Source organism: Parambassis ranga, chromosome 9 (genome assembly GCF_900634625.1).
Source record: "Parambassis ranga chromosome 9, fParRan2.1, whole genome shotgun sequence".
Taxonomy (NCBI): Eukaryota; Metazoa; Chordata; class Actinopteri; family Ambassidae; genus Parambassis; species Parambassis ranga.
This window is the reverse complement of record NC_041030.1, coordinates 20,154,293-20,180,084: the sequence shown is the minus strand read 5'-3', so window position 1 is coordinate 20,180,084 and position 25,792 is coordinate 20,154,293. Positions and strand designations below refer to the sequence as shown.

At 44.6% G+C, this 25,792-nt stretch overlaps 2 protein-coding genes and 3 long non-coding RNA genes across 6 annotated transcripts in view; 3 read left to right on the top strand and 2 right to left on the bottom strand.

The window, feature by feature from the left end:
• Window positions 1-23,769, bottom strand: part of LOC114440759 (nuclear factor 7, brain-like) — a 26,799-nt gene extending 3,030 nt beyond the window's left edge. The window contains exons 1-2 of one of the 2 annotated variants that reach the window (XM_028413246.1): window positions 22,258-23,769; window positions 13,727-14,078 (exon numbers count right to left, since the gene is read on the bottom strand). In XM_028413246.1, coding sequence (XP_028269047.1) covers window positions 14,060-14,078; window positions 22,258-23,666 — 1,428 coding nt within the window. In that variant the 5' untranslated portion in view covers window positions 23,667-23,769 and the 3' untranslated portion in view covers window positions 13,727-14,059. Of the gene's footprint in view, window positions 1-13,726; window positions 14,079-22,257 lie in introns of those variants that run through there. The other variant, XM_028413247.1, reaches the window with a different exon arrangement.
• LOC114440763 (uncharacterized) lies at window positions 177-2,714 on the top strand. Its single transcript, XR_003671208.1, has 4 exons — window positions 177-206; window positions 1,376-1,505; window positions 1,584-1,647; window positions 2,085-2,714. It is a non-coding gene; the product is annotated as an uncharacterized LOC114440763 (long non-coding RNA).
• LOC114440755 (zinc-binding protein A33-like) lies at window positions 5,503-7,411 on the bottom strand. Its single transcript, XM_028413243.1, has one exon. It carries the CDS (start codon window positions 7,277-7,279, stop codon window positions 5,834-5,836), a length of 1,446 nt encoding a protein of 481 aa, XP_028269044.1. The 5' UTR covers window positions 7,280-7,411; the 3' UTR covers window positions 5,503-5,833.
• On the top strand, window positions 11,005-25,792 carry LOC114440761 (uncharacterized). Its single transcript, XR_003671206.1, has 4 exons — window positions 11,005-11,055; window positions 11,134-11,197; window positions 11,754-11,915; window positions 25,729-25,792. It is a non-coding gene; the product is annotated as an uncharacterized LOC114440761 (long non-coding RNA).
• On the top strand, window positions 17,787-19,189 carry LOC114440764 (uncharacterized). The gene is made up of 3 exons (XR_003671209.1): window positions 17,787-17,920; window positions 17,999-18,062; window positions 18,497-19,189. It is a non-coding gene; the product is annotated as an uncharacterized LOC114440764 (long non-coding RNA).

The following is a 25,792-nucleotide window of genomic DNA, read 5'->3' as shown; positions in this document are numbered from 1 at the left end:
ATCTAAAAAAATGATAATTTAATTGCAAAGTTGGACTGTGATACAGCCACAGTCTCTGCACTCTGGTCTTTAGTAAAGTCCCGCCCACAGCTCAGCGTGATTGGTTAGAATTCAGCCAATCAGAGCTGTCCCACAGACTGACAGGAAGCTGCAGGGTCACTCTCAGCTGTGTGTGTCAGCAGGACTGTGGAGGTGTTTTACAAAAGGTAAATGAATGCAGCAGATGTTGGTTCAGTTGTAACAAAGATCTCAGTCCTCTACAGACAGAAGCTACAAAAATAAAACCATCTTTCTCTGTTTCTGATGACAATCACACCAAGTAACTTCCTGCTTTTATTTTTAAATGTGCTTTTGTTTGTTTGTTTTCCTAGTGTTCAACTCATGCACTTGTGCAAACGTACTGTCTGTAGTTGTTCAAAGCGACAATGCTGACTGCTTTTAAAGGGATAGTACACCCAGTTTGCATCCTGCATGTGTTTTTTTTCTGTAACGACCAACTTGGTGTGACTTAATTTTTCTTTTTCTGCTGTTTTTCTTCTTCTACTACACTTTCACGGTGTCCTCTTTGTTCTTCTTCCACTTGCCACAGACTAGTATAAATACAGCGCTGTGTTTTGTGTGAACTATCCCTCCAAAAGCTTCACCACCTTTTTGTTTTTGTCTAAGATGGTGAAGATTTGTTGTCAGATGAAGGTGAACCACTGAGACGTTGTGTCATACTCATGCCTCATGTGAAAATGGGTCAAAGGTCAGCTGGAGGCATTCATGTGTGATCATCATGCAAGGCATATGCGAAATATGCTGCCACTTAGGGCCCCCGGTCGCTTATAGGGCCCCCAAGAGCACCTGTAACCTCAGCAATTTCTCTCCTCAGCTGTATTTCTTATGTAAAATCACTCTCGCCAGTACAGTATTGTATGTCATGTGGCTGTGCTGGGCCGTTTACAACATAGTGACGTGACCGCATCGAGCCAATTGACAAGCAATATTAGTCAAACCTCAAATAACCACCGGTAGGCTGAGGGTCAGAGTGAGGGGGGGGGGGTGAGGAGAGAAGAGACAGTGATCACAAGACTTAGGTTGGGGCATTGTTTGCTTAACAAGACCTTACACATGATAGGGAGTCTGGTCAGGAAGAGGAGACGGTGGAGCGTGTGGTTTTGAGGTGTGTAGGGACTACAGGGTGCAAAGGGAGAATTTGAGGATAAGGCTGAGGGAGCTGGGGGGGCATGAGTTCTCACTGAAGAGTATTTTGGGGTGTGGTAATAGAGCACAGGTAGGGTTACTAGTGTCCTTTTTAAAAGAGACAGGGTTATATGTGAGGATAGTCAGTACTGATGAGTTAGTAGTTCTAATATGTTTTGTTGTACACAAGGCATTAGACTGTGAGCTCACGCAATGTCCCAGTCCGGACCAGTAGGTGGCGGCAATGCGCCAACCGCCGTGAAACAAAAGAAGAAGAAGAACCACCGGTATGTGGGGACGTATGGAAAAGTTTGCTGCAGGTATGGTTAAAAGTTTTCGGTTCTCTTAATCTTGGCTGACAGCGCTTTTTATTAAATGTACTGAATGTTGACCTGTAGGAGCCTCCACCGCGTCGTACTATTGAGCGACAGGAGCTTTGTGTTCAACTACGGAGTGGAATCGGTGAGTGTTTGTTTGTTCGAAGCTAACGTTAGCATTAGCCGCTTCATTTGTTTTGCATTGACTTGTTAGCCGCGAGCTATTGTAATGCTACCGCTAGCCTAGCCGGACCTATTGATTTGAATGGGCCGGTTAGCATGGGCTTTTAAGCTTTGTTTCTCAAATAATGCAAACTTAAATGAAGTGTCCATAACTCCAATAATGTCTGTTACTCTCTGTGTGTTACATACAACTTGACCTTGATTGAATTTGTTGTTGTTGTTGTCCTATATTAGCACTGTGCATTAGTGTATTGTTTTAATGCCTTTTGTAAAATAATAGTTCAATATTATAGAATATACATATTATATCAATATACATTGATGCGTGCCAACAGCTAGTAATAATGACTGTTATTTGTGTGCACACCAACTGAAGCCCTGGCCCTGTGTCTCATCCAGCCCAGGTTTTGATGGCGAACTACTGAGAGCCTGAACTCAATTAATTCATCTCAACTAAAGATGGAAAAAGACGTTTCCACCTCAAGTCTGAGGAGTCCCCTTTCTAAATTGGGCTGGTAGGAGGCTCCTGTAGCCTACACGAACTTTTGCCCCCCTGCATTACTTCTGCCACGTCCCTCTCCACACAGACAATTTCCACACTGCCCCTTTCGGACCGCTGTGTGGCATATGGACATTGGGAGAGTTTGGGAAGTTGAATGAATAACATTTAAGGCACAATCAAATCTATTGTAACAATGTAATGTTGAAATTGATAACTTGATGATATTTAAAATGGCCATTCGGATTCTTTGTATCATGTCTGTTGTTTGTCTGCAAAGTCCATAATATAAAGTACCATCAAAACACAGATCTTCTGTCTCTTTGTCTCCCTCCAGTAGACGGTTTCCTACCTTCTGATACTAGCCTGGGCTATCAATAATAACTAGCATTTTTGCTACCCACCAAAAGTCCATGATAAAATATATTTATTTTCTATTTTAAAAAATAACGTTGATTAATACAAACAAGATGATATTACATATTCAGTAGCGTGTATTAAACACAGTGCAGCCTATAGGATGAAGAAGCATCTGATGCTGAGGTGGTGGTATGAAATTTTGCTTAGGGCCCCATCCTGACAACATACCTGGCCGTGTGCTCGGAGACTGTGCTGAGGAGCTCGCTGAGGTGTTTACACACATCTTCAACATCTCACTGAGCCAGGCTGTTGTCCCCACCTGCTTAAAAAGCCACCACAATCATCCCTGTGCCAAAGAAGTCCACCCCCGCCTGCTTCAATGAATACCGTCCAGTAGCACTCACACCCATCATCATGACGTGCTTTGAACGGTTAGTCATGAAACACATCAAGACGGCCCTCCCTCCCTCCCTGGACCCATTCCAGTTTGCATATCGGCCCAACCGGTCAACCAGTGATGCTGTTTCCACAGCTCCGCATTCAACACCATCATCCCACAGCAGCTCATCAACAAACTGGACCAGCTGGGGCTGAACTCCTTGCTGTGCAACTGGCTGCTGGACTTCCTCACCGGGAGACCTCAGACAGTGCGGGTCGGCAGAAACACATCCAGCACCATCACAATGAACACTGGGGCTCCCCAAGGATGTGTGCTGAGCCCCCTCCTCTTCACTCTGCTGACCCATGACTGCACGCCAACACACAACTCCAACATCTTTGTGAAGTTTGCGGACGACACAGCTGTGGTGGGTCTCATCTCCAGTGGAGATGAAACAAACTACAGGAATGAGGTGCACCTTCTGGCCGAGTGGTGCAGAGACCACAGCCTCTCCCTGAATGTGGAGAAGACAAAGGAGATGGTTGTGGACTACAGGAGAGCACAGAGTCAGCACACCCCTCTGACCATCGACGGTGCTGCTGTGGAGCAGGTGAGCAGCACCAAGTTCCTGGGTGTGCACATCACTGAGGACCTCTCCTGGACTAACAACACTGCATCACTGACCAAGAAGGCACAGCAGCGCCTCTACTTCCTCCGCAAGCTCAAAAGAGCCAGAGCCCCTCCCTCCATCCTGTGCACCTTCTACAGAGGGGCTGTTGAGAGCATCCTGTCCAGCTGCATCACTGTGTGGTACGGAGCCTGCACCGCCACCTGCAGGAAGACGCTTCATCGCATAGTGAGAGCAGCTGAGAGGATCACCGGCGTCCCTCTCCCCTCCCTCCAAGACCTCTACGACAGCCGTCTCACCCGAAAGGCCCTCCGCATCACAGGAGACCCCACCCACCCTTCACACCGCTTCTTCAGTCTGCTGCCATCAGGAATGAGACTGCGCAGCCTCCAGGCCAGGACCAGCAGACTGAGGGACAGCTTCATCCACCAGGCTGTCAGGAAGCTGAACTCGCTCCCTGCTGCGCCCCACTTTCTCCCCCTTCCCAAGATAGGAACTCTGTGCACCAGCCACTTTACCCTGTGCATTCTCTTGCACCCTAGTCATGTCATACCAGTCTCATATAAGCTGCTATAACTTAAACCATTCCTGTTTACATTATGCCAACTGCACTGTCTTGCACTATACATCTTTTGCACTCTCACTGCATTGTGCCTTCATTTTGTGCCTTGTATTTTGTGTGTGCCTCATTGTTCTTCATTACACTCATTACACTTTATATTTATCTCAAGTTTTTAGTTATATGTAATATGTTGCAGAGTGAAGAGTAACGCAATTTCGATTCTCTGTATGTCCAGCACATATAGCAGATTTGACAATAAAGCTGACTTTGACTTTGATAAAGGCTTGGGCCGGCCCTGGTGATCATGCTAATCAAACCCCTCCCCTCCCAAAAAAAGAAGAAATAGCAGCATGTACAGTACAAAGGTGTTGTTCTTCTGTTCTTCTTAGTGTGTTACTAGCCTTGAAAATCAGTATAATAAGACTGACATGTTTAAAATGAGGGAGTACACAGTATTACACAGCTGCAGCTAAGCGTAGCTGGCATTTTCTTTGCATGACGGTCAACAGGACACTTGTTTTTTGGTGTTTTCTTTTTATTTGGGTTCTCATTTTCTACTGAATGCTGGTATACTCCACCTTTCTCTATTTTCCCAGCTTTTTAAGTGCATATATCTATTTTTGTCTGGAGATGATATAATGAAGATGACTATAATGATAAGGATTATTACATGGATGAGGAAGATGATGATGATGATGATGATGATTTCGCATGCTTTTTATGGGGCTCTGTGTTGTCAGTGCAGAACGGCTGCCTTTTCTACCATCAGCACTGAGAGGAGTCAGAGTGAGTGAGCTCCAGCAGGGGGCGCTGTCACACAGTGTAAAGCAGACACAAACAGGAGCAGCAGATTGGTGCTTCTAATGCAGCTGCACAATAAGACTCTATAGTGTCAAATCCAGCCAGACTGTAGGATAAGAAGCAGCTTCCATTATTGATCAGGGCTGCACAGCTCTGACTAAAACAGTGGATTGTGCAGCCCTGTACGACATTAACTGTCCTCCTCTGGTCTCATGAAGTGAGATGAAGTGAACTGTGCTCACTCTGCCCTCTTCTTCTTCTTCCTGCAGCCGCTGACGACGCTGCACTGACATCACTGAGCCGGCTTCTCTCTGTAGGACGTCTTTCACTCTTTTCTCCCCCGCTCCCTCTGTTTCCAGCCTTCTTCAATCATTTCTCTGCAGCTGGCTCTTTCTAGCTTCCCTTTGTCTCTATTTTCCTCACTTTGGGTTTCTTCTGTATAATAATATTAATCCTCTAGTTCTCTGATTCTTCGGATTATTGCTCTGTTCTCTTACGTGGAAATGTGTTAAGGTGTTATCAATAAAATGACAGTTTAAATAGAAGATTCTGTGTGTGTGTCTGTGGAGACAAAAACTGCAGCACAGCTTTGATTTGTGTTTTTTTATTGACACATATAAACAAACAGCAGCTCCAGCTTAACTCAAGAATAATGAAAATAAACCAGAGGTTTACAGAGACTGAACAGCCAGATCCAAGACAGACGATTCATCATTAAAGTCATGAACCAAGAACAACATCTTCTATTTTCAGGTATTTATGGACTAAAATAATCAACAGGTTTATTAGAAACAGTCACAAACTGTTTGTTTATTATAAAGATGCAAAGAAGTCTGAACTCAATCTCATTGTTGGTGTTTGACCAGGATTAACTGGATTATCCTAAAGGTTCCAAACTAATGGCACAAATTGTAAAGAATCACTCAGAGGTCAACAACCTGATCTCAGACTGACACACTTTGATATCAGTGGTTGTTGAACCAGCAGACTCTCCAACACCAAAATATGGGAGGAGTTTCTCAGTGAAAGTGTCTCTGTGAGTGTAGATGTGAGTCATGTCTTCAGAGTTGTAGAAGGACACCTCCCCCCTGTCATAGTCCAGCTGGACTCTGATCCTCTGGAGACTCTTCTGAACTGTGACAGTCTCACCAACAACATCAGTGTATTTTCCACTTTGATGTGTTAAACACCAGAATCCATATTCTGGTGAAGCAATCATTGAGTCCTTGTCAACTGACTCTTTAACTAAACCCACAACCCAGCGAGGATGATCTCCCACCTCCACCTCCCAGCTGTGTTTCCCTGAGCTGAAGCCCTCAGAGCCTAAAATCTCAGGATATTTAGTGTATCTCTCTGGATTATCAGGAAGTTTCTGCTCTGTGTCTCCAAGTCTCACACTGGTCAGATCATCAGACAGATAGAGTATTCTGTGTGCAGTGTTTGGGTCCAGAATGACAGGACTGAAGTGGACCTTGTCCTTCATCTTCTCCCAGACTCTGAAGGACAGGTTGCCCAGGTGTTTGGCCACATCTATCAGTGCTCCTGAGACCAGCTGTGGATCTGACAGTGAGCTCTGGGCTCTGGCTCTGCTCTGAGTGTCTTTATAACTGCTGAGGAATGACACCTGCTGTTTCTGCAGCTCTTCTTCAACAGCAGAGATGCTGTCTGACAGAGAGGACATCTGCTGCTGAATCCTCTTCATCTCTCTGCTCAGAGTCTTCCTCTTCTGCTCCTCTTCCTCCCTCAGAGCTGCCAGTCTGGACTCCTCTTCCTCTTTCAGGAACTGGTGGAGCTTGTTGAACTCTGCTCTGATCTGCGTCTCTGTGGACAACAGCTGCTTCTTGACGTGTTGAGACATTTCATTGTATGTGTCCTCCACTTGTTTGTATTTGTCCCTCTTGTCCTGCAGAGACTTTAAGTCAGATCTCAGCTGCTCCTTCAGGTCTCTGACTGCTTGTTCGACAGGAACCACTTTGTGAGTCTGGTGCAGAGAAAACTCACAGACAGGACACACAGCTCTCTGCTCGTCCTCACAGAACAAATAAGGTACCTCTGGGTGTTTATCACAGACCACCTCCTTCTTCTTCTCTTCCTGTTTTTCTCCTTCTTCCTCAGTTGAACTGTTAGTCTTCCTCTGAGCAAAGGAGTCAGCCAGCTCTTTCAGAGAAAGGTTAATAGATGGCTCTTCCTTTGATGATCTTCTTTTACAGATGGGACAGTTTTTGTTTTTAGTTTGTTCCCAGAATTTCTGCAGGCAGCTTGAACAGAAGCTGTGGCTGCAGCTCAGAGTCACAGGATCTTTGAAAGTCTCTGAACAAACATGGCAGCTCAGGTAGTTTTCAACAAGAACAATCTTCTCAGCCATGTCCTCTGATATTCTAATTATTCTTCAGCGGTCAAACTCACCAAATGTTTGTTCCAGTTGAATCAGCGGTTACAGTCTGTCCAACATGTATTCAGTTTGAATGCTGCACCTTGTAATGGCGTCTGTGCTCCGCTCAGGCGAGTCACAGTCAGCTTTCACTTTCACCTTTCTCCAAATAAACAGCTTCTTTCACCAGCAGGTTGTGCAAACAGATTTATTTATAAATATAACCGTCCTATTGAAACACATCATATTTGAACACAAAATATACAAATACAGTTTCAGACACCAGTGAAGCAGACAGAAACTTATGGAGACAAAGTGATCATTTCATTGTAAAGTTGGACTGTGATGCAGCCACAGTCTCTGCACGCTGGTCTTTAGTAAAGTCCCACCCACAGCTCAGCGTGATTGGTTAGAATTCAGCCAATCAGAGCTGTCCCACAGACTGACAGGAAGCTGCAGGTTCACTCAGCTGTGTGTGTCAGCAGGACTGTGGAGGTGTTTTACAAAAGGTAAATGAAGGCAGCAGATGTTGGTGCAGTTGTAACAAAGATCTCAGTCCTCTACAGACAGAAGCTACAAAAATAAAACCATCTTTCTCTGTTTCTGATGACAATCACACCAAGTAACTTCCTCCTTCTATTTTTAAATGTGCTTTTGTTTGTTTGTTTTCCTAGTGTTCATCTCATGCACTTGTGCAAACGTACTGTCTTGTCATGATTTGATTGTTTGTGGTTTGGTTCTTCCCTTGTTTTTTGAGTTAATTCTTAGTTTTCAGGTTATTTTAGGTTTCCTAGTTCTCCCTGTGTTGTCTTGTTTCTGGCAGTCTTTGTGAAGTTACTTTGGTTGTGTCCTGTTTCCTGTTTTTTTTTTTTAAATTCTTGTCGCTCTTGTGTTTGTGTGTTTTACTTCCCCTGTGTTCCCGCCTTTGGTGATTGTTTGCCCCGCCCTAATGTGTTTCACCTGTGTCTTCTTCATTGTCTATTTAGGTCCTGTGTTCGCCTTTGTCTGTGCCAGATTATCCTCATCACCTTCCCTGTTACTCTTCGTTTCTCCTGCATTTCAGTAAGTTTGGATTATTAATTGAGTTTCTTGGGTTGGTTTTGTATTTTTGGCGTTTGTTTTGTTCTGGTTCTGTTTGTAATAAAACCTTCACCTGCAAGGTCATTCCTGCCTGTTCCTGAGTCCTACTTCCACCGTACCTGACAGAGCGATCTGGCCAAACTTGGACTCAGCATATATCAAATTAAATTAAAGAAACCTTTATTAGTCCCACAATGGGGAAATTGCTCAAGGCAGCCCAACGAAGAGAACCATACACCAGTGAGTACACTGGAGGCTATGCAGTTAAAGTGTCTTGCCCAAGGACACACAACAGTGACTAGGGAGGAGGTGGGATCAAACCACCAACCTTCGGGTTATTGGACAACTTTAGAGCTCATTTTTAGTTGGGAGGAGATAAATGAGCACTGGGTCAACCTCCTGGATGCTGTCGACTGGGTGGACCACATGCCACATGCCTCGCTCTGTCCCAGCTCCAGCTTAGGCCCCATCCATAGAGTCATTGGAATATTTTTACCTTGGGACGGTGGTGGCACTAACAGTGACTTTGGGTGTGGCCAGTTTGCACTATGGTGGGCCTTTAGCCATGGCTTCCTATTCCGACCCTGGAAGATCCCCAGCTCTGGGTTTCTGTCCACACCCGGATGGACCTCTAGCTTTGGCATCTTGCTCCGGCTCTGGTGGTCCTCTGCTCCCGAGCTCCTGTCCCAACCCTGGCGGGCCTCCACTCATGGATTCCTGTCCAGACCCAGATGGACCTCCAGCTCTGTCTTCCTGCTCCAGCCCTAGTGGGCCTCCGCACCTGGGTTCCTGCTCCAGCCCTGGTGGGCCCAAGCCCCTGTCTCCACTGGCCTTCTGCCTGGACCCTGAAGGGTCCGCGACCTCGTCTCTGGCTGGCTTCCGCCTGGACCCAGTAGGGTCTGCACCTGGACCTTGTGGTATCCTGAGAACTGCTAAATCTTGCTTCCTGATGTTTTTCTTTTGTGTTGTAGTTCTGTTTGTAATAAAACGTTCACCTGCAAGTTCATTCCTGCCTGCGCCTACGTCCTACTTCCAACCTGACATGTCTGTAGTTGTTCAAAGGGACAATGCTGACTGCTTTTAAAGGGATAGTACACCCAGTTTGCATCCTGCATGTGTTTCTTTCTGTAACGACCAACTTGGTGTGACTTAATTTTTCTTGTTCTGCTGTTTTTCTTCTTCTTCTACAGTTTCACGGTGTCCTCTTTCTTCTACTTCCACTTGCCACAAACTGGTATAAATACAGCGCTGTGTTTTGTGTGAACTATCCCTCGGAAAGCTTCACCACCTGTTTGTTTTTGTCTAAGATGGTGAAGATTTGTTGTCAGATGAAGGTGAACCACTGAGACGTGTCATACTCGTGCCTCATGTGAAATGGGGTTAAAGGTCAGCTGGAGGCCTTCATGTGTGATCATCATGCAAGGCATATGCGAAATATGCTGCCGCTTAGGGCCCCCAGTCGCTTATAGGGCCCCCAAGAGCACCTGTAACCTCAGCAATTTCTCTCCTCAGCTGTATTTCTTATGTAAAATCACTCTCGCCAGTACAGTATTGTATGTCATGTGGCTGCGCTGGGCCGTTTACAACATAGTGACGTGACCGCGTCGAGCCAATTGACAAGCAATATTAGTCAAACCTCAAATAACCACCGGTAGGCTGAGGGTCAGAGTGCAGGGGGGGCTTAGGAGAGAAGAGACAGTGATCACAAGACTTAGGTTGGGGCATTGTTTGCTTAACAAGACCTTACACATGATAGGGAGTCTGGTCAGGAAGAGGAGACGGTGGAGCATGTGGTTTTGAGGTGTGTAGGGACTACAGGGTGCAAAGGGAGAATTTGAGGATAAGGCTGAGGGAGCTGGGGGGGCATGAGTTCTCACAGAAGAGTATTTTGGGGTGTGGTAATAGAGCACAGGTAGGGTTACTAGTGTCCTTTTTAAAAGAGACAGGGTTATATGTGAGGATAGTCAGTACTGATGAGTTAGTAGTTCTAATATGTTTTTTTTTTGTACACAAAGCATTAGATTGTGTCGTGACCTTCCCTGGTCACCCCGGATTGTCAGAATCCGTCTTCTGTGATCAGAACATTGAGTGAAAGAAAATACCCTGGGTTTGTAGTTTCGCCTTTGCAAAGGGAGAACACTCAGTGAACACAGGCCTTTCAGTCTGCTTCACTCCCGTCCATAAGTGTTCTGCCCCTCCCTGGACACAGGCTCGTTTTATTGAAAAGTTGAGGTGCATTTGCATAATAGATAAACAGTTCTTCAAGACCTTCGTTGGTATTCCCATATTGGGACATGTTGCCCTTTTATCCCCACCTACTAATTATAATAATTGGTCTAACATATTTATGACTGTGAAACACTCTGTATCCCTTCTATGTTGGATGATTTATCTTACGTCCGTGCCTCCTAGTGCTTCGGCCTTCACCTCATCAAAGGGTTCCTCCCTAACTCTTTGTAAGAGTTATAGATGTGTTTTTCTCTGAATGTAAGCGTATATAATCGAGTACATATGTGCTCTATATCATGTCAGTGCGTAGGTAACGTTATATACTTCCACAATTGTGAGCTCACGCAATGTCCCATACTCCGGAACAGTAGGTGGCGGTAATGCGCCAACCGCCGTGAAACAAAAGAAGAAGAAGAGCCACCGGTAGGTGCAGAGGGGACGTATGGAAAAGTTTGCTGCAGGTATGGTTAAAAGTTTTCGGTTCGCTTAATCTTGGCTGACAGCGCTTTTTATTAAATGTACTGAATGTTGACCTGTAGGAGCCTCCACCGCGTCGTACTATTGAGCGACAGGAGCTTTGTGTTCAACTACGGAGTGGAATCGGTGAGTGTTTGTCTGTTCGAAGCTAACGTTAGCATTAGCCGCTTCATTTGTTTTGCATTGACTTGTTAGCCGCGAGCTGTTGTAATGCTACCGCTAGCCTAGCCGGACCTATTGATTTGAATGGGCCGGTTAGCATGGGCTTTTAAGCTTTGTTTCTCAAATAATGCAAACTTAAATGAAGTGTCCATAACTCCAATAATGTCTGTTACTCTCTGTGTGTTACATACAACTTGACCTTGATTGAATTTGTTGTTGTTGTCCTATATTAGCACTGTGCATTAGTGTATTGTTTTAATGCCTTTTATAAAATAATATAGTTCAATATTATAGAATATACATATTATATCAATATACATTGATGCGTGCAACAGTTTTGTTAATGTATATCTTTTAATATTGTATGTGATCTATTTTGACATTATATATCATATTTATTGATCTACATTGATGGATGTTATATTGATATTGAATTGGAAAATGTATTTAATGCAGCTAGTAATAATGACTGTTATTTGTGTGCACACCAACTGAAGCCCTGGCCCTGTGTCTTATCCAGCCCAGGTTTTGATGGCGAGCTACTGATAAGGCCTAGAGCCTGAACTCAATTAATTCATCTCAACTCAAGATGGAAAAAGACGTTTCCACCTCAAGTCTGAGGAGTCCCCTTTCTAAATTGGGCTGGTAGGAGGCTCCTGTAGCCTACTGTGAAGTATACAAGGTTATTTACGCAATGACATGATACAGACCACGTATGTATTTGATTATATAAGCTTACACTTTGAGAAAAACACATCTATAACTCTTACAGAGAGTTAGGGAGGAACTCTTTGATGCGGTGAAGGCCGAAGCACTAGGAGGCACGGACGTAAGATAAATCATCCAACATAGAAGGGAGAGAGTGTTTCATAGTCATAAATATGTTAGACCAATTATTATAATTAGTAGGTGGAGATAAAGGGGCAACATGTCCCAATATGGGAATACCAACGAGGGTCTTGAAGAACTGTTTATCTATTATGCAAATGTACCTCAACTTTCAATAAAACAAGCCTGTGTCCAGGGGAGGGGCAGAACACGTATGGACGGGAGTGAAGCAGACTGAAAGGCCTGTGTTCACTGTGTTCTCTTTTTTGCAAAAGGCGAAACTACAAAACCCAGGGTATTTTCTTTCACTCAATGTTCTGAATACAGGAGACGGAATCTGACAATCCGGGGTGACCAGGGAAGGTCACGACACTACACAGACTTTTGCCCCCCTGCATTACTTCTGCCACGTCCCTCTCCACACAGACAATTTCCACACTGCCCCTTTCGGACCGCTGTGTGGCATATGGACATTGGGAGAGTTTAGGAAGTTGAATGAATAACATTTTAGGCACAATCAAATCTATAGTAACAATGTAATGTTGAAATTACTAACTTGATGATATTTAAAATGGCCATTCGGATTCTTTGTATCATGTCTGTTGTTTGTTGTTTGTCTGCAAAGTCCATAATATAAAGTACCATCAAAACACAGATCTTCTGTCTCTTTGTCTCCCTCCAGTAGACGGTTTCCTACCTTCTGATACTAGCCTGGGCTATCAATAATAACTAGCATATTTGCTGCACACCAAAAGTCCATGATAAAATATATTTATTTTCTATTTTAAAAAATAACGTTGATTAATACAAACATGATGATATTACACATTCAGTAGTGTGTATTAAACACAGTGCAGCCTATAGGATGAAGAAGCATCTGATGCTGAGGTGGTGGTATGAAATTTTGCTGTGTACCTTGCATTAGGTATAAGATAAGGATTACTATATGGATGAGGAAGATGATGATGATGATGATGATTTCGCATGCTTTTTATGGGGCTCTGTGTTGTCAGTGCAGAACGGCTGCCTTTTGTACCATCAGCACTGAGAGGAGTCAGAGTGAGTGAGCTCCAGCAGGGGGCGCTGTCACACAGTGTAAAGCAGACACAAACAGGAGCAGCAGATTGGTGCTTCTAATGCAGCTGCACAATAAGACTCTATAGTGTCAAATCCAGCCAGACTGTAGGATAAGAAGCAGCTTCCATTATTGATCAGGGCTGCACAGCTCTGACTAAAACAGTGGATTGTGCAGCCCTGTACGACATTAACTGTCCTCCTCTGGTCTCATGAAGTGAGATGAAGTGAACTGTGCTCACTCTGCCCTCTTCTTCTTCTTCTTCCTGCAGCCGCTGACGACGCTGCACTGACATCACTGAGCTGGCTTCTCTCTGTAGGACGTCTTTCACTCTTTTCTCCCCCGCTCCCTCTGTTTCCAGCCTTCTTCAATCATTTCTCTGCAGCTGGCTCTTTCTAGCTTCCCTTTGTCTCTATTTTCCTCACTTTGGGTTTCTTCTGTATAATAATATTAATCCTCTAGTTCTCTGATTCTTCGGATTATTGCTCTGTTCTCTTACGTGGAAATGTGTTAAGGTGTTATCAATAAAATGACAGTTTAAATAGAAGATTCTGTGTGTGTGTCTGTGGAGACAAAAACTGCAGCACAGCTTTGATTTGTGTTTTTTTTATTGACACATATAAACAAACAGCAGCTCCAGCTTAACTCAAGAATAATGAAAATAAACCAGAGGTTTACAGAGACTGAACAGCCAGATCCAAGACAGACGATTCATCATTAAAGTCATGAACCAAGAACAACATCTTCTATTTTCAGGTATTTTATGGACTAAAATAATCAACAGGTTTATTAGAAACAGTCACAAACTGTTTGTTTATTATAAAGATGCAAAGAAGTCTGAACTCAATCTCATTGTTGGTGTTTGACCAGGATTAACTGGATTATCCTAAAGGTTCCAAACTAACGGCACAAATTGTAAAGAATCACTCAGAGGTCAACAACCTGATCTCAGACTGACACACTTTGATATCAGTGGTTATTGAACCAGCAGACTTTCCCATATTAAAATATGGGAGGAGTTTCTCAGTGAAAGTGTCTCTGTGAGTGCAGATGTGAGTCATGTCTTCAGAGTTGTAGAAGGACACCTCCCCCCTGTCATAGTCCAGCTGGACTCTGATCCTCTGGAGACTCTTCTGAACTGTGACAGTCTCACCAACAACATTAGTGTATTTTCCACTGCGATGTAATAAACACCAGATTCCATATTCTGGTAAAGCAGACTCTGTGTCCTTGTCAGCTGACTCTTTAACTAAACCCACAAACCAGTCAGGATGATCTCCCACCTCCACCTCCCAGCTGTGTTTCCCTGAGCTGAAGCCCTCAGAGCCTAAAACATTAGCATATTTAGTGTATCTCTCTGGATTATCAGGAAGTTTCTGCTTTGTGTCTCCATTTCTCACACTGGTCAGATCATCAGACAGATAGAGACACCAGTGTGCAGTGTTTGGGTCCAGAATGACAGGACTGAAGTGGACCTTGTCCTTCATCTTCTCCCAGACTCTGAAGGACAGGTTGCCCAGGTGTTTGGCCACATCTATCAGTGCTCCTGAGACCAGCTGTGGATCTGACAGTGAGCTCTGGGCTCTGGCTCTGCTCTGAGTGTCTTTATAACTGCTGAGGAATGACACCTGCTGTTTCTGCAGCTCTTCTTCAACAGCAGAGATGCTGTCTGACAGAGAGGACATCTGCTGCTGAATCCTCTTCATCTCTCTGCTCAGAGTCTTCCTCTTCTGCTCCTCTTCCTCCCTCAGAGCTGCCAGTCTGGACTCCTCTTCCTCTTTCAGGAACTGGTGGAGCTTGTTGAACTCTGCTATGATCTGCGTCTCTGTGGACAACAGCTGCTTCTTGACGTGTTGAGACATTTCATTGTATGTGTCCTCCACTTGTTTGTATTTGTCCCTCTTGTCCTGCAGAGACTTTAAGTCAGATCTCAGCTGCTCCTTCAGGTCTCTGACTGCTTGTTCGACAGGAACCACTTTGTGAGTCTGGTGCAGAGAAAACTCACAGACAGGACACACAGCTCTCTGCTCGTCCAGACAGAACAGTTTAGGTTCTTCTTGGTGTTTATGACAGACCACCACTAACACCTCCTTTTTCACCTCTGATGATTCAGGTTTCTGTCTCCCAGCAAACGAGTCAGCCAGTTCCTTCAGAGTGAAATTAATTAATACATTTTCCTTTGATGATCTTCTTTTACAGATGGGACAGTTTTTGTTTTTAGTTTGTTCCCAGAATTTCTGCAGGCAGCTTGAACAGAAGTTGTGGCTGCAGCTCAGAGTCACAGGATCTTTGAAAGTCTCTGAACAAACATGGCAGCTCAGGTATTTTTCAACAAGAACAGTCTTCTCAGCCATGTCCTCTGATATTCTAATTATTCTTCAGCAGTCAAACTCACCAAATGTTTGTTCCAGTTGAATCAGCGGTTACAGTCTGTCCAACATGTATTCAGTTTGAATGCTGCACCTTGTAATGGCGTCTGTGCTCTGCTCAGGTGAGTCACAGTCAGCTTTGACTTTGACCTTTCATCAAATAAACAGCTTCTTTCACCAGCAGGTGGTGCAAACAGATTTATTTATAAATATAACCCTCCTATTGAAACACATCATATTTGAACACTATACACTATACAATATACAAATACAGTTTCAGACACCAGTGAAGCAGACAGAAACTTATGAAGACAAATCAGAATCAGAATTCCATTATTTATTACAATTATTTTTGTTACAGACAAGAAATAAAATCAAAGACTCCAGTCCAGTTTGTGGTCTAAGTACATTCCCAGGTATTTGCACTCCTCCACCACCTCCACTCAATGGAGCCTTTGTCCTCCTCAGATCCACCACTAGTTCCTTTGTTTTGTCACATTGAGCAGTAGGTGGTTGCTCTCGCTCCAGGTGACAAAGTTATCCACCACGGACCTGTACTCCCTCATCACCACCAGTAATACATCCAACCACTGCAGAGTCATCAGAGCATTTCTGGAGGTGGCAGGTCTCTGTGCAGTAGTTGAAGTCTGTGGTGTAGAGAGTGAAGAGGAAGGGAGAGAGGACGGTCCCCTGTGGAGCCCCGGTGTTGCAGATCAGTCTGCCTGACATACGGCTCTGTAGGTGTACATACTGTGGTCTGCCAGTCAGATAGTCCACCATCCAGGACACCAGTGGGGCATCCACCTGCATCGCTGTCAGCTTCTCAGCCAGCGGGGCCGGCCTGATGGTGTCAAAAGCACTTGAAAAATCAAAAAACATGATTCTCACAGTGCTTGCCGGCTTATCCAGGTGGGTGTAGACTCTGTTCAGCAGGAAGATGACAGCGTCCTTCACACTGCATTAACTCCACCACTGCTGCTCGACCTGTAACCAGTGATAGTCTTCATGCCACTCCACACCTCTCTCATGTTGTTCTGCTGAAGTTTCCACTCCAGCTTCCTCCTGTACTCCTCCTTGGCCTCCCTGATATTTATTCTCAGGTCCCTCTGTGTAGCTCGCACCTCCTCCTTGTTGCCTGGTCTGAACGCCTTCTTTTGCCTGTTTAAAATGGCTTTAATGTCCTCAGTCACCCATGGCTTGTTATTAGGGTAACAACTTACTGTACTAACTTATACAATAGTGTCCACACAGATGTTTAGGTATCCAAAAAAATGATAATTTAATTGTAAAGTTGGACTGTGATGCAGCCACAGTCTCTGCACTCTGGTCTTTAGTAAAGTCCCGCCCACAGCTCAGCAAGATTGGTTAGAATTCAGCCAATCAGAGCTGTCCCACAGACTGACAGGAAGCTGCAGGGTCACTCTCAGCTGTGTGTGTCAGCAGGACTGTGGAGGTGTTTTACAAAAGGTAAATGAAGGCAGCAGATGTTGGTTCAGTTGTAACAAAGACCTCAGTCCTCTACAGACAGAAGCTACAAAAATAAAACCATCTTTCTCTGTTTCTGATGACAATCACACCAAGTAACTTCCTGCTTTTATTTTTAAATGTGCTTTTGTTTGTTTGTTTTCCTCGTGTTCAACTCATGCACTTGTGCAAATGTACTGTCATGTGAAAATGGGTCAAAGGTCAGCTGGAGGCGTTCATGTGTGATCATCATGCAAGGCATATGCGAAATATGCTGCCACTTAGGGCCCCCGGTCGCTTATAGGGCCCCCAAGAGCACCTGTAACCTCAGCAATTTCTCTCCTCAGCTGTATTTCTCATGTAAAATCACTCTCGCGAGTACAGTATTGTATGTCATGTGACCGCATCGAGCCAATTGACAAGCAATATTAGTCAAACCTCAAATAACCACCGGTAGGCTGAGGGTCAGAGTGCAGGGGGGGCTTAGGAGAGAAGAGACAGTGATCACAAGACTTAGGTTGGGGCATTGTTTGCTTAACAAGACCTTACACATGATAGGGAGTCTGGTCAGGAAGAGGAGACAGTGGAGCGTGTGGTTTTGAGGTGTGTAGGGACTACAGGGTGCAAAGGGAGAATTTGAGGATAAGGCTGAGGGAGCTGGGGGGACATGAGTTCTCACTGAAGAGTATTTTGGGGTGTGGTAATAGAGCACAGGTAGGGTTACTAGTGTCCTTTTTAAAAGAGACAGGGTTATATGTGAGGATAGTCAGTACTGATGAGTTAGTAGTTCTAATATGTTTTGTTGTACACAAGGCATTAGACTGTGAGCTCACGCAATGTCCCAGTCCGGACCAGTAGGTGGCGGCAATGCGCCAACCGCCGTGAAACAAAAGAAGAAGAAGAAGAACCACCGGTATGTGCAGAGGGGACGTATGGAAAAGTTTGCTGCAGGTATGGTTAAAAGTTTTCGGTTCGCTTAATCTTGGCTGACAGCGCTTTTTATTAAATGTACTGAATGTTGACCTGTAGGAGCCTCCACCGCGTCGTACTATTGAGCGACAGGAGCTTTGTGTTCAACTACGGAGTGGAATCGGTGAGTGTTTGTTTGGTCAACGCTAACGTTAGCATTAGCCGCTTCATTTGTTTTGCATTGACTTGTTAGCCGCGAGCTATTGTAATGCTACCGCTAGCCTAGCCGGACCTATTGATTTGAATGGGCCGGTTAGCATGGGCTTTTAAGCTTTGTTTCTCAAATAATGCAAACTTAAATGAAGTGTCCATAACTCCAATAATGTCTGTTACTGTCTGTGTGTTACATACAACTTGACCTTGATTGAATTTGTTGTTGTTGTCCTATATTAGCACTGTGCATTAGTGTATTGTTTTAATGCCTTTTGTAAAATAATAGTTCAATATTATAGAATATACATATTATATCAATATACATTGATGCGTGCCAACAGCTAGTAATAATGACTGTTATTTGTGTGCACACCAACTGAAGCCCTGGCCCTGTGTCTCATCCAGCCCAGGTTTTGATGGCGAGCTACTGAGAGCCTGAACTCAATTAATTCATCTCAACTCAAGATGGAAAAAGACGTTTCCACCTCAAGCCTGAGGAGTCCCCTTTCTAAATTGGGCTGGTAGGAGGCTCCTGTAGCCTACACAGACTTTTGCCCCCCTGCATTACTTCTGCCACGTCCCTGTCCACACAGACAATTTCCACACTGCCCCTTTCGGACCGCTGTGTGGCATATGGACATTGGGAGAGTTTGGGAAGTTGAATGAATAACATTTAAGGCACAATCACATCTATTGTAACAATGTAATGTTGAAATTGATAACTTGATGATATTTAAAATGGCCATTCGGATTCTTTGTATCATGTCTGTTGTTTGTCTGCAAAGTCCATAATATAAAGTACCATCAAAACACAGATCTTCTGTCTCTTTGTCTCCCTCCAGTAGACGGTTTCCTACCTTCTGATACTAGCCTGGGCTATCAATAATAACTAGCATTTTTGCTACCCACCAAAAGTCCATGATAAAATATATTTATTTTCTATTTTAAAAAATAACGTTGATTAATACAAACAAGATGATATTATATATTCAGTAGCGTGTATTAAACACAGTGCAGCCTATAGGATGAAGAAGCATCTGATGCTGAGGTGGTGGTATGAAATTTTGCTTAGGGCCCCATCCTGACAACATACCTGGCCGTGTGCTCGGAGACTGTGCTGAGGAGCTCGCTGAGGTGTTTACACACATCTTCAACATCTCACTGAGCCAGGCTGTTGTCCCCACCTGCTTAAAAAGCCACCACGATCATCCCTGTGCCAAAGAAGTCCACCCCTGCCTGCTTCAATGAATACCGTCCAGTAGCACTCACACCCATCATCATGACGTGCTTTGAACGGTTAGTCATGAAACACATCAAGACGGCCCTCCCTCCCTCCCTGGACCCATTCCAGTTTGCATATCGGCCCAACCGGTCAACCAGTGATGCTGTTTCCACAGCTCCGCATTCAACACCATCATCCCACAGCAGCTCATCAACAAACTGGACCAGCTGGGGCTGAACTCCTTGCTGTGCAACTGGCTGCTGGACTTCCTCACCGGGAGACCTCAGACAGTGCGGGTCGGCAGAAACACATCCAGCACCATCACAATGAACACCGGGGCTCCCCAAGGATGTGTGCTGAGCCCCCTCCTCTTCACTCTGCTGACCCATGACTGCACGCCAACACACAACACCAACATCTTTGTGAAGTTTGCGGACTACACAGCTGTGGTGGGTCTCATCTCTGGTGGAGATGAAACAAACTACAGGAATGAGGTGCACCTTCTGGCCGAGTGGTGCAGAGACCACAACCTCCCCCTGAATGTGGAGAAGACAAAGGAGATGGTTGTGGACTACAGGAGAGCACACAGTCAGCACACCCCTCTGACCATCGACGGTGCTGCTGTGGAGCAGGTGAGCAGCACCAAGTTCCTGGGTGTGCACATCACTGAGGACCTCTGCTGGACTAACAACACTGCATCACTGACCAAGAAGGCACAGCAGCGCCTCTACTTCCTCCGCAAGCTCAAAAGAGCCAGAGCCCCTCCCTCCATCCTGTGCACCTTCTACAGAGGGGCTGTTGAGAGCATCCTGTCCAGCTGCATCACTGTGTGGTACGGAGCCTACACCGCCACCTGCAGGAAGACGCTTCAGCACATAGTGAGAGCAGCTGAGAGGATCACCGGCGTCCCTCTCCCCTCCCTCCAAGACCTCTACGACAGCCGTCTCACCCGAAAGGCCCTCCGCATCACAGGAGACCCCACCCACCCTTCACACCGCTTCTTCAGTCTGCTGCCATCAGGAATGAGACTGCGCAGCCTCCGTGCCAGGACCAGCAGACTGAGGGACAGCTTCATCCACCAGGCTGTCAGGAAGCTGAACTCGCTCCCTGCTGCGCCCCACTTTCTCCCCCTTCCCAAGATAGGAACTCTGTGCACCAGCCACTTTACCCTGTGCATTCTCTTGCACCCTAGTCATGTCATACCAGTCTCATATAAGCTGCTATAACTTAAACCATTCCTGTTTACATTATGCCAACTGCACTGTCTTGCACTATACATCTTTTGCACTCTTACTGCATTGTGCCTTCATTTTGTGCCTTGTATTTTGTGTGTGCCTCATTGTAGGTACATTTTTTACACTTTATATTCATCTTAAGTTTTTAGTTATATGTAATATGTTGCAGAGTGAAGAGTAACGCAATTTCGATTCTCTGTATGTCCAGCACATATAGCAGATTTGACAATAAAGCTGACTTTGACTTTGATAAAGGCTTGGGCCGGCCCTGGTGATCATGCTAATCAAACCCCTCCCCTCCCAAAAAAAGAAGAAATTGCAGCATGTACAGTACAAAGGTGTTGTTCTTCTGTTCTTCTTAGTGTGTTACTAGCCTTGAAAATCAGTATAATAAGACTGACATGTTTAAAATGAGGGAGTACACAGTATTACACAGCTGCAGCTAAGCGTAGCTGGCATTTTCTTTGCATGACGGTCAACAGGACACTTGTTTTTTGGTGTTTTCTTTTTATTTGGGTTCTCATTTTCTACTGAATGCTGGTATACTCCACCTTTCTCTATTTTCTCAGCTTTTTAAGTGCATATAACTATTTTTGTGTGGAGATGATATAATGAAGATGACTATAATGATAAGGATTATTATATGGATGAGGAAGATGATGATGATGATGATGATGATGATGATTTCGCATGCTTTTTTATGGGGCTCTGTGTTGTCAGTGCAGAACGGCTGCCTGTTGTACCATCAGCACTGAGAGGAGTCAGAGTGAGTGAGCTCCAGCAGGGGGCGATGTCACACAGTGTAAAGCAGACACAAACAGGAGCAGCAGATTGGTGCTTCTAATGCAGCTGCACAATAAGACTCTATAGTGTCAAATCCAGCCAGACTGTAGGATAAGAAGCAGCTTCCATTATTGATCAGGGCTGCACAGCTCTGACTAAAACAGTGGATTGTGCAGCCCTGTACGACATTAACTGTCCTCCTCTGGTCTCATGAAGTGAGATGAAGTGAACTGTGCTCACTCTGCCCTCTTCTTCTTCTTCTTCCTGCAGCCGCTGATGACGCTGCACTGACATCACTGAGCCGGCTTCTCTCTGTAGGACGTCTTTCACTCTTTTCTCCCCCGCTCCCTCTGTTTCCAGCCTTCTTCAATCATTTCTCTGCAGCTGGCTCTTTCTAGCTTCCCTTTGTCTCTATTTTCCTCACTTTGGGTTTCTTCTGTATAATAATATTAATCCTCTAGTTCTCTGATTCTTCGGATTATTGCTCTGTTCTCTTACGTGGAAATGTGTTAAGGTGTTATCAATAAAATGACAGTTTAAATAGAAGATTCTGTGTGTGTGTCTGTGGAGACAAAAACTGCAGCACAGCTTTGATTTGTGTTTTTTTTATTGACACATATAAACAAACAGCAGCTCCAGCTTAACTCAAGAATAATGAAAATAAACCAGAGGTTTACAGAGACTGAACAGCCAGATCCAAGACAGACGATTCATCATTAAAGTCATGAACCAAGAACATCTTCTATTTTCAGGTATTTATGGACTAAAATAATCAACAGGTTTATTAGAAACAGTCACAAACTGTTTGTTTATTATAAAGATGCAAAGAAGTCTGAACTCAATCTCATTGTTGGTGTTTGACCAGGATTAACTGGATTATCCTAAAGGTTCCAAACTAACTGCAGAAATTGTAAAGAGTCAACAACCTGATCTCAGACTGACACACTTTGATATCAGTGGTTGTTGAACCAGCAGACTCTCCAACACTAAAATATGGGAGGAGTTTCTCAGTGAAAGTGTCTCTGTGAGTGTAGATGTGAGTCATGTCTTCAGAGTTGTAGAAGGACACCTCCCCCCTGTCATAGTCCAGCTGGACTCTGATCCTCTGGAGACTCTTCTGAACTGTGACAGTCTCACCAACACCATTAGTGTATTTTCCACTGCGATGTGTTAAACACCAGATTCCATATTCTGGTAAAGCAGACTCTGCGTCCTTGTCAACTGACTCTTCAGCTAAACCCACATTCCAGACAGGATGATGTCCCACCTCCACCTCCCAGCTGTGTTTCCCTGAGCTGAAGCCCTCAGAGCCTAAAACAATGACATATTCATTGTGTCTCTCTGGATTATCAGGAAGTTTCTGCTCTGTGTCTCCACGTCTCACACTGGTCAGATCATCAGACAGATAGAGCTCTCTGTTAGCAGTGTTTGGGTCCAGAATGACAGGACTGAAGTGGACCTTGTCCTTCATCTTCTGCCAGACTCTGAAGGACAGGTTGCCCAGGTGTTTGGCCACATCTATCAGTGCTCCTGAGACCAGCTGTGGATCTGACAGTGAGCTCTGGGCTCTGGCTCTGCTCTGAGTGTCTTTATAACTGCTGAGGAATGACACCTGCTGTTTCTGCAGCTCTTCTTCAACAGCAGAGATGCTGTCTGACAGAGAGGACATCTGCTGCTGAATCCTCTTCATCTCTCTGCTCAGAGTCTTCCTCTTCTGCTCCTCTTCCTCCTTCAGAGCTGCCAGTCTGGACTCCTCTTCCTCTTTCAGGAACTGGTGGAGCTTGTTGAACTCTGCTCTGATCTGCGTCTCTGTGGACAACAGCTGCTTCTTGACGTGTTGAGACATTTCATTGTATGTGTCCTCCACTTGTTTGTATTTGTCCCTCTTGTCCTGCAGAGACTTTAAGTCAGATCTCAGCTGCTCCTTCAGGTCTCTGACTGCTTGTTCTACAGGAACCACTTTGTGAGTCTGGTGCAGAGAAAACTCACAGACAGGACACACGGCTCTCTGCTCGTCCTCACAGAACAGTTTAGGTTCTTCTTGGTGTTTATGACAGACCACCACTAACACCTCCTTTTTCACCTCTGATGATTCAGGTTTCTGTCTCCCAGCAAACGAGTCAGCCAGTTCCTTCAGTCCAAAGTTCACTGGTGGACGATCCTTTGAGGATCTTCTTGTACAGATGGGACAGTTTTTGTTTTTAGTTTGTTCCCAGAATTTCTGCAGGCAGCTTGAACAGAAGTTGTGGCTGCAGCTCAGAGTCACAGGATCTTTGAAAGTCTCTGAACAAACATGGCAGCTCAAGAAACTTTCAAGAAGAGCTCTCTCGGCCATTTCCACAGATTTCTAGATGTTTTCAAGGACTCACCAACAATACAGTCTCTGTAGCTCCGTGTGTGTCAGCCTGCAATGTGGCACCGTATCCTCTCTGATCAGTTCAAACCTTTTGGTTTTGTTTCTTCATGTGATGGGCGGAGATGACTGACATGAAACTGCTATTCACTAGTGTCCCCACTAGCTGGTGCTGTTTGTGAGTCACAGATGATAAAGGAATGTTCTGCTGTGTTGTGACCTTACACACACACTGTAAACTTAGTGTGTGCTTCATGTACATAAATGCCTCTGTACTCTATACACAGATTTTAGAATCTTTGTTTAAACACATTTAGCTGTGATACAGAAGCAGACAAAAACTTATGGGGACAAAGTTATCATTTCATTGTAAAGTTGGACTGTGATGCAGCAACAGTCTCTGCACAGCTGGAGGCATTCATGTGTGATCATCATGCAAGGCATATGCGAAATATGCTTCCACTTAGGGCCCCCGGTCGCTTATAGGGCCCCCAAGAGCACCTGTAACCTCAGCAATTTCTCTCCTCAGCTGTATTTCTCATGTAAAATCACTCTCGCCAGTACAGTATTGTATGTCATGTGGCTGTGCTGGGCCGTTTACAACATAGTGACGTGACCGCGTCGAGCCAATTCACAAGCAATATTAGTCAAACCTCAAATAACCACCGGTAGGCTGAGGGTCAGAGTGCAGGGGGGGCTTAGGAGAGAAGAGACAGTGATCACAAGACTTAGGTTGGGGCATTGTTTGCTTAACAAGACCTTACACACGATTGGGAAACACGAGACAGGGTGGTGTGAGTGTGGTCAGGAAGAGGAGACAGTGGAGCATGTGGTTTTGAGGTGTGTAGGGACTACAGGGTGCAAAGGGAGAATTTGAGGATAAGGCTGAGGGAGCTGGGGGGGCATGAGTTCTCACTGAAGAGTTTTTTGGGGTGTGGTAATAGAGCACAGGTAGGGTTACTAGTGTCCTTTTTAAAAGAGACAGGGTTATATGTGAGGATAGTCAGTACTGATGAGTTAGTAGTTCTAATATGTTTTGTTGTACACAAGGCATTAGACTGTGAGCTCACGCAATGTCCCAGTCCGTACCAGTAGGTGGCGGTAATGCGCCAACCGCCGAGAAACAATAGAAGAAGAAGAAGAACCACCGGTAGGTGCAGAGGGGACGTATGGAAAAGTTTGCTGCAGGTATGGTTAAAAGTTTTCGGTTCGCTTAATCTTGGCTGACAGCGCTTTTTATTAAATGTACTGAATGTTGACCTGTAGGAGCCTCCACCGCGTCGTACTATTGAGCGACAGGAGCTTTGTGTTCAACTACGGAGTGGAATCGGTGAGTGTTTGTTTGGTCAACGCTAACGTTAGCATTAGCCGCTTCATTTGTTTTGCATTGACTTGTTAGCCGCGAGCTATTGTAATGCTACCGCTAGCCTAGCCGGACCTATTGATTGAATGGGCCGGTTAGCATGGCTTTTAAGCTTTGTTTCTCAAATAATGCAAACTTAAATGAAGTGTCCATAACTCCAATAATGTCTGTTACTCTCTGTGTGTTACATACAACTTGACCTTGATTGAATTTGTTGTTGTTGTTGTCCTATATTAGCACTGTGCATTAGTGTATTGTTTTAATGCCTTTTGTAAATAATATAGTTCAATATTATAGAATATACATATTATATCAATATACATTGATGCATGCAACAGTTTTGTTAATGTATATCTTTTAAATATTGTATGTGATCTATTTGACATTATATATCATATTTATTGATCTACATTGATGGATGTTATATTGATATTGAATTGGAAAATGTATTTAATGCAGCTAAGTAATAATGACTGTTATTTGTGTGCACACCAACTGAAGCCCTGGCCCCGTGTCTTATCCAGCCCAGGTTTTGATGGCGAGCTACTGATAAGGCCTAGAGCCTGAACTCAATTAATTCATCTCAACTGAAGATGGAAAAATTCCACCTCAAGTCTGAGGAGTCCCCTTTCTAAATTGGGCTGGTAGGAGGCTCCTGTAGCCTACTGTGAAGTATACAAGGTTATTTACGCAATGACATGATACAGACCACGTATGTATTTGATTATATAAGCTTACACTTTGA

Excerpts from the sequence above, each read along its gene's own strand:
- LOC114440755 (XM_028413243.1), bottom strand. The coding sequence starts at position 7,279 with ATGGCTGAGAAGATTGTTCTTGTTGAAAACTACCTGAGCTGCCATGTT.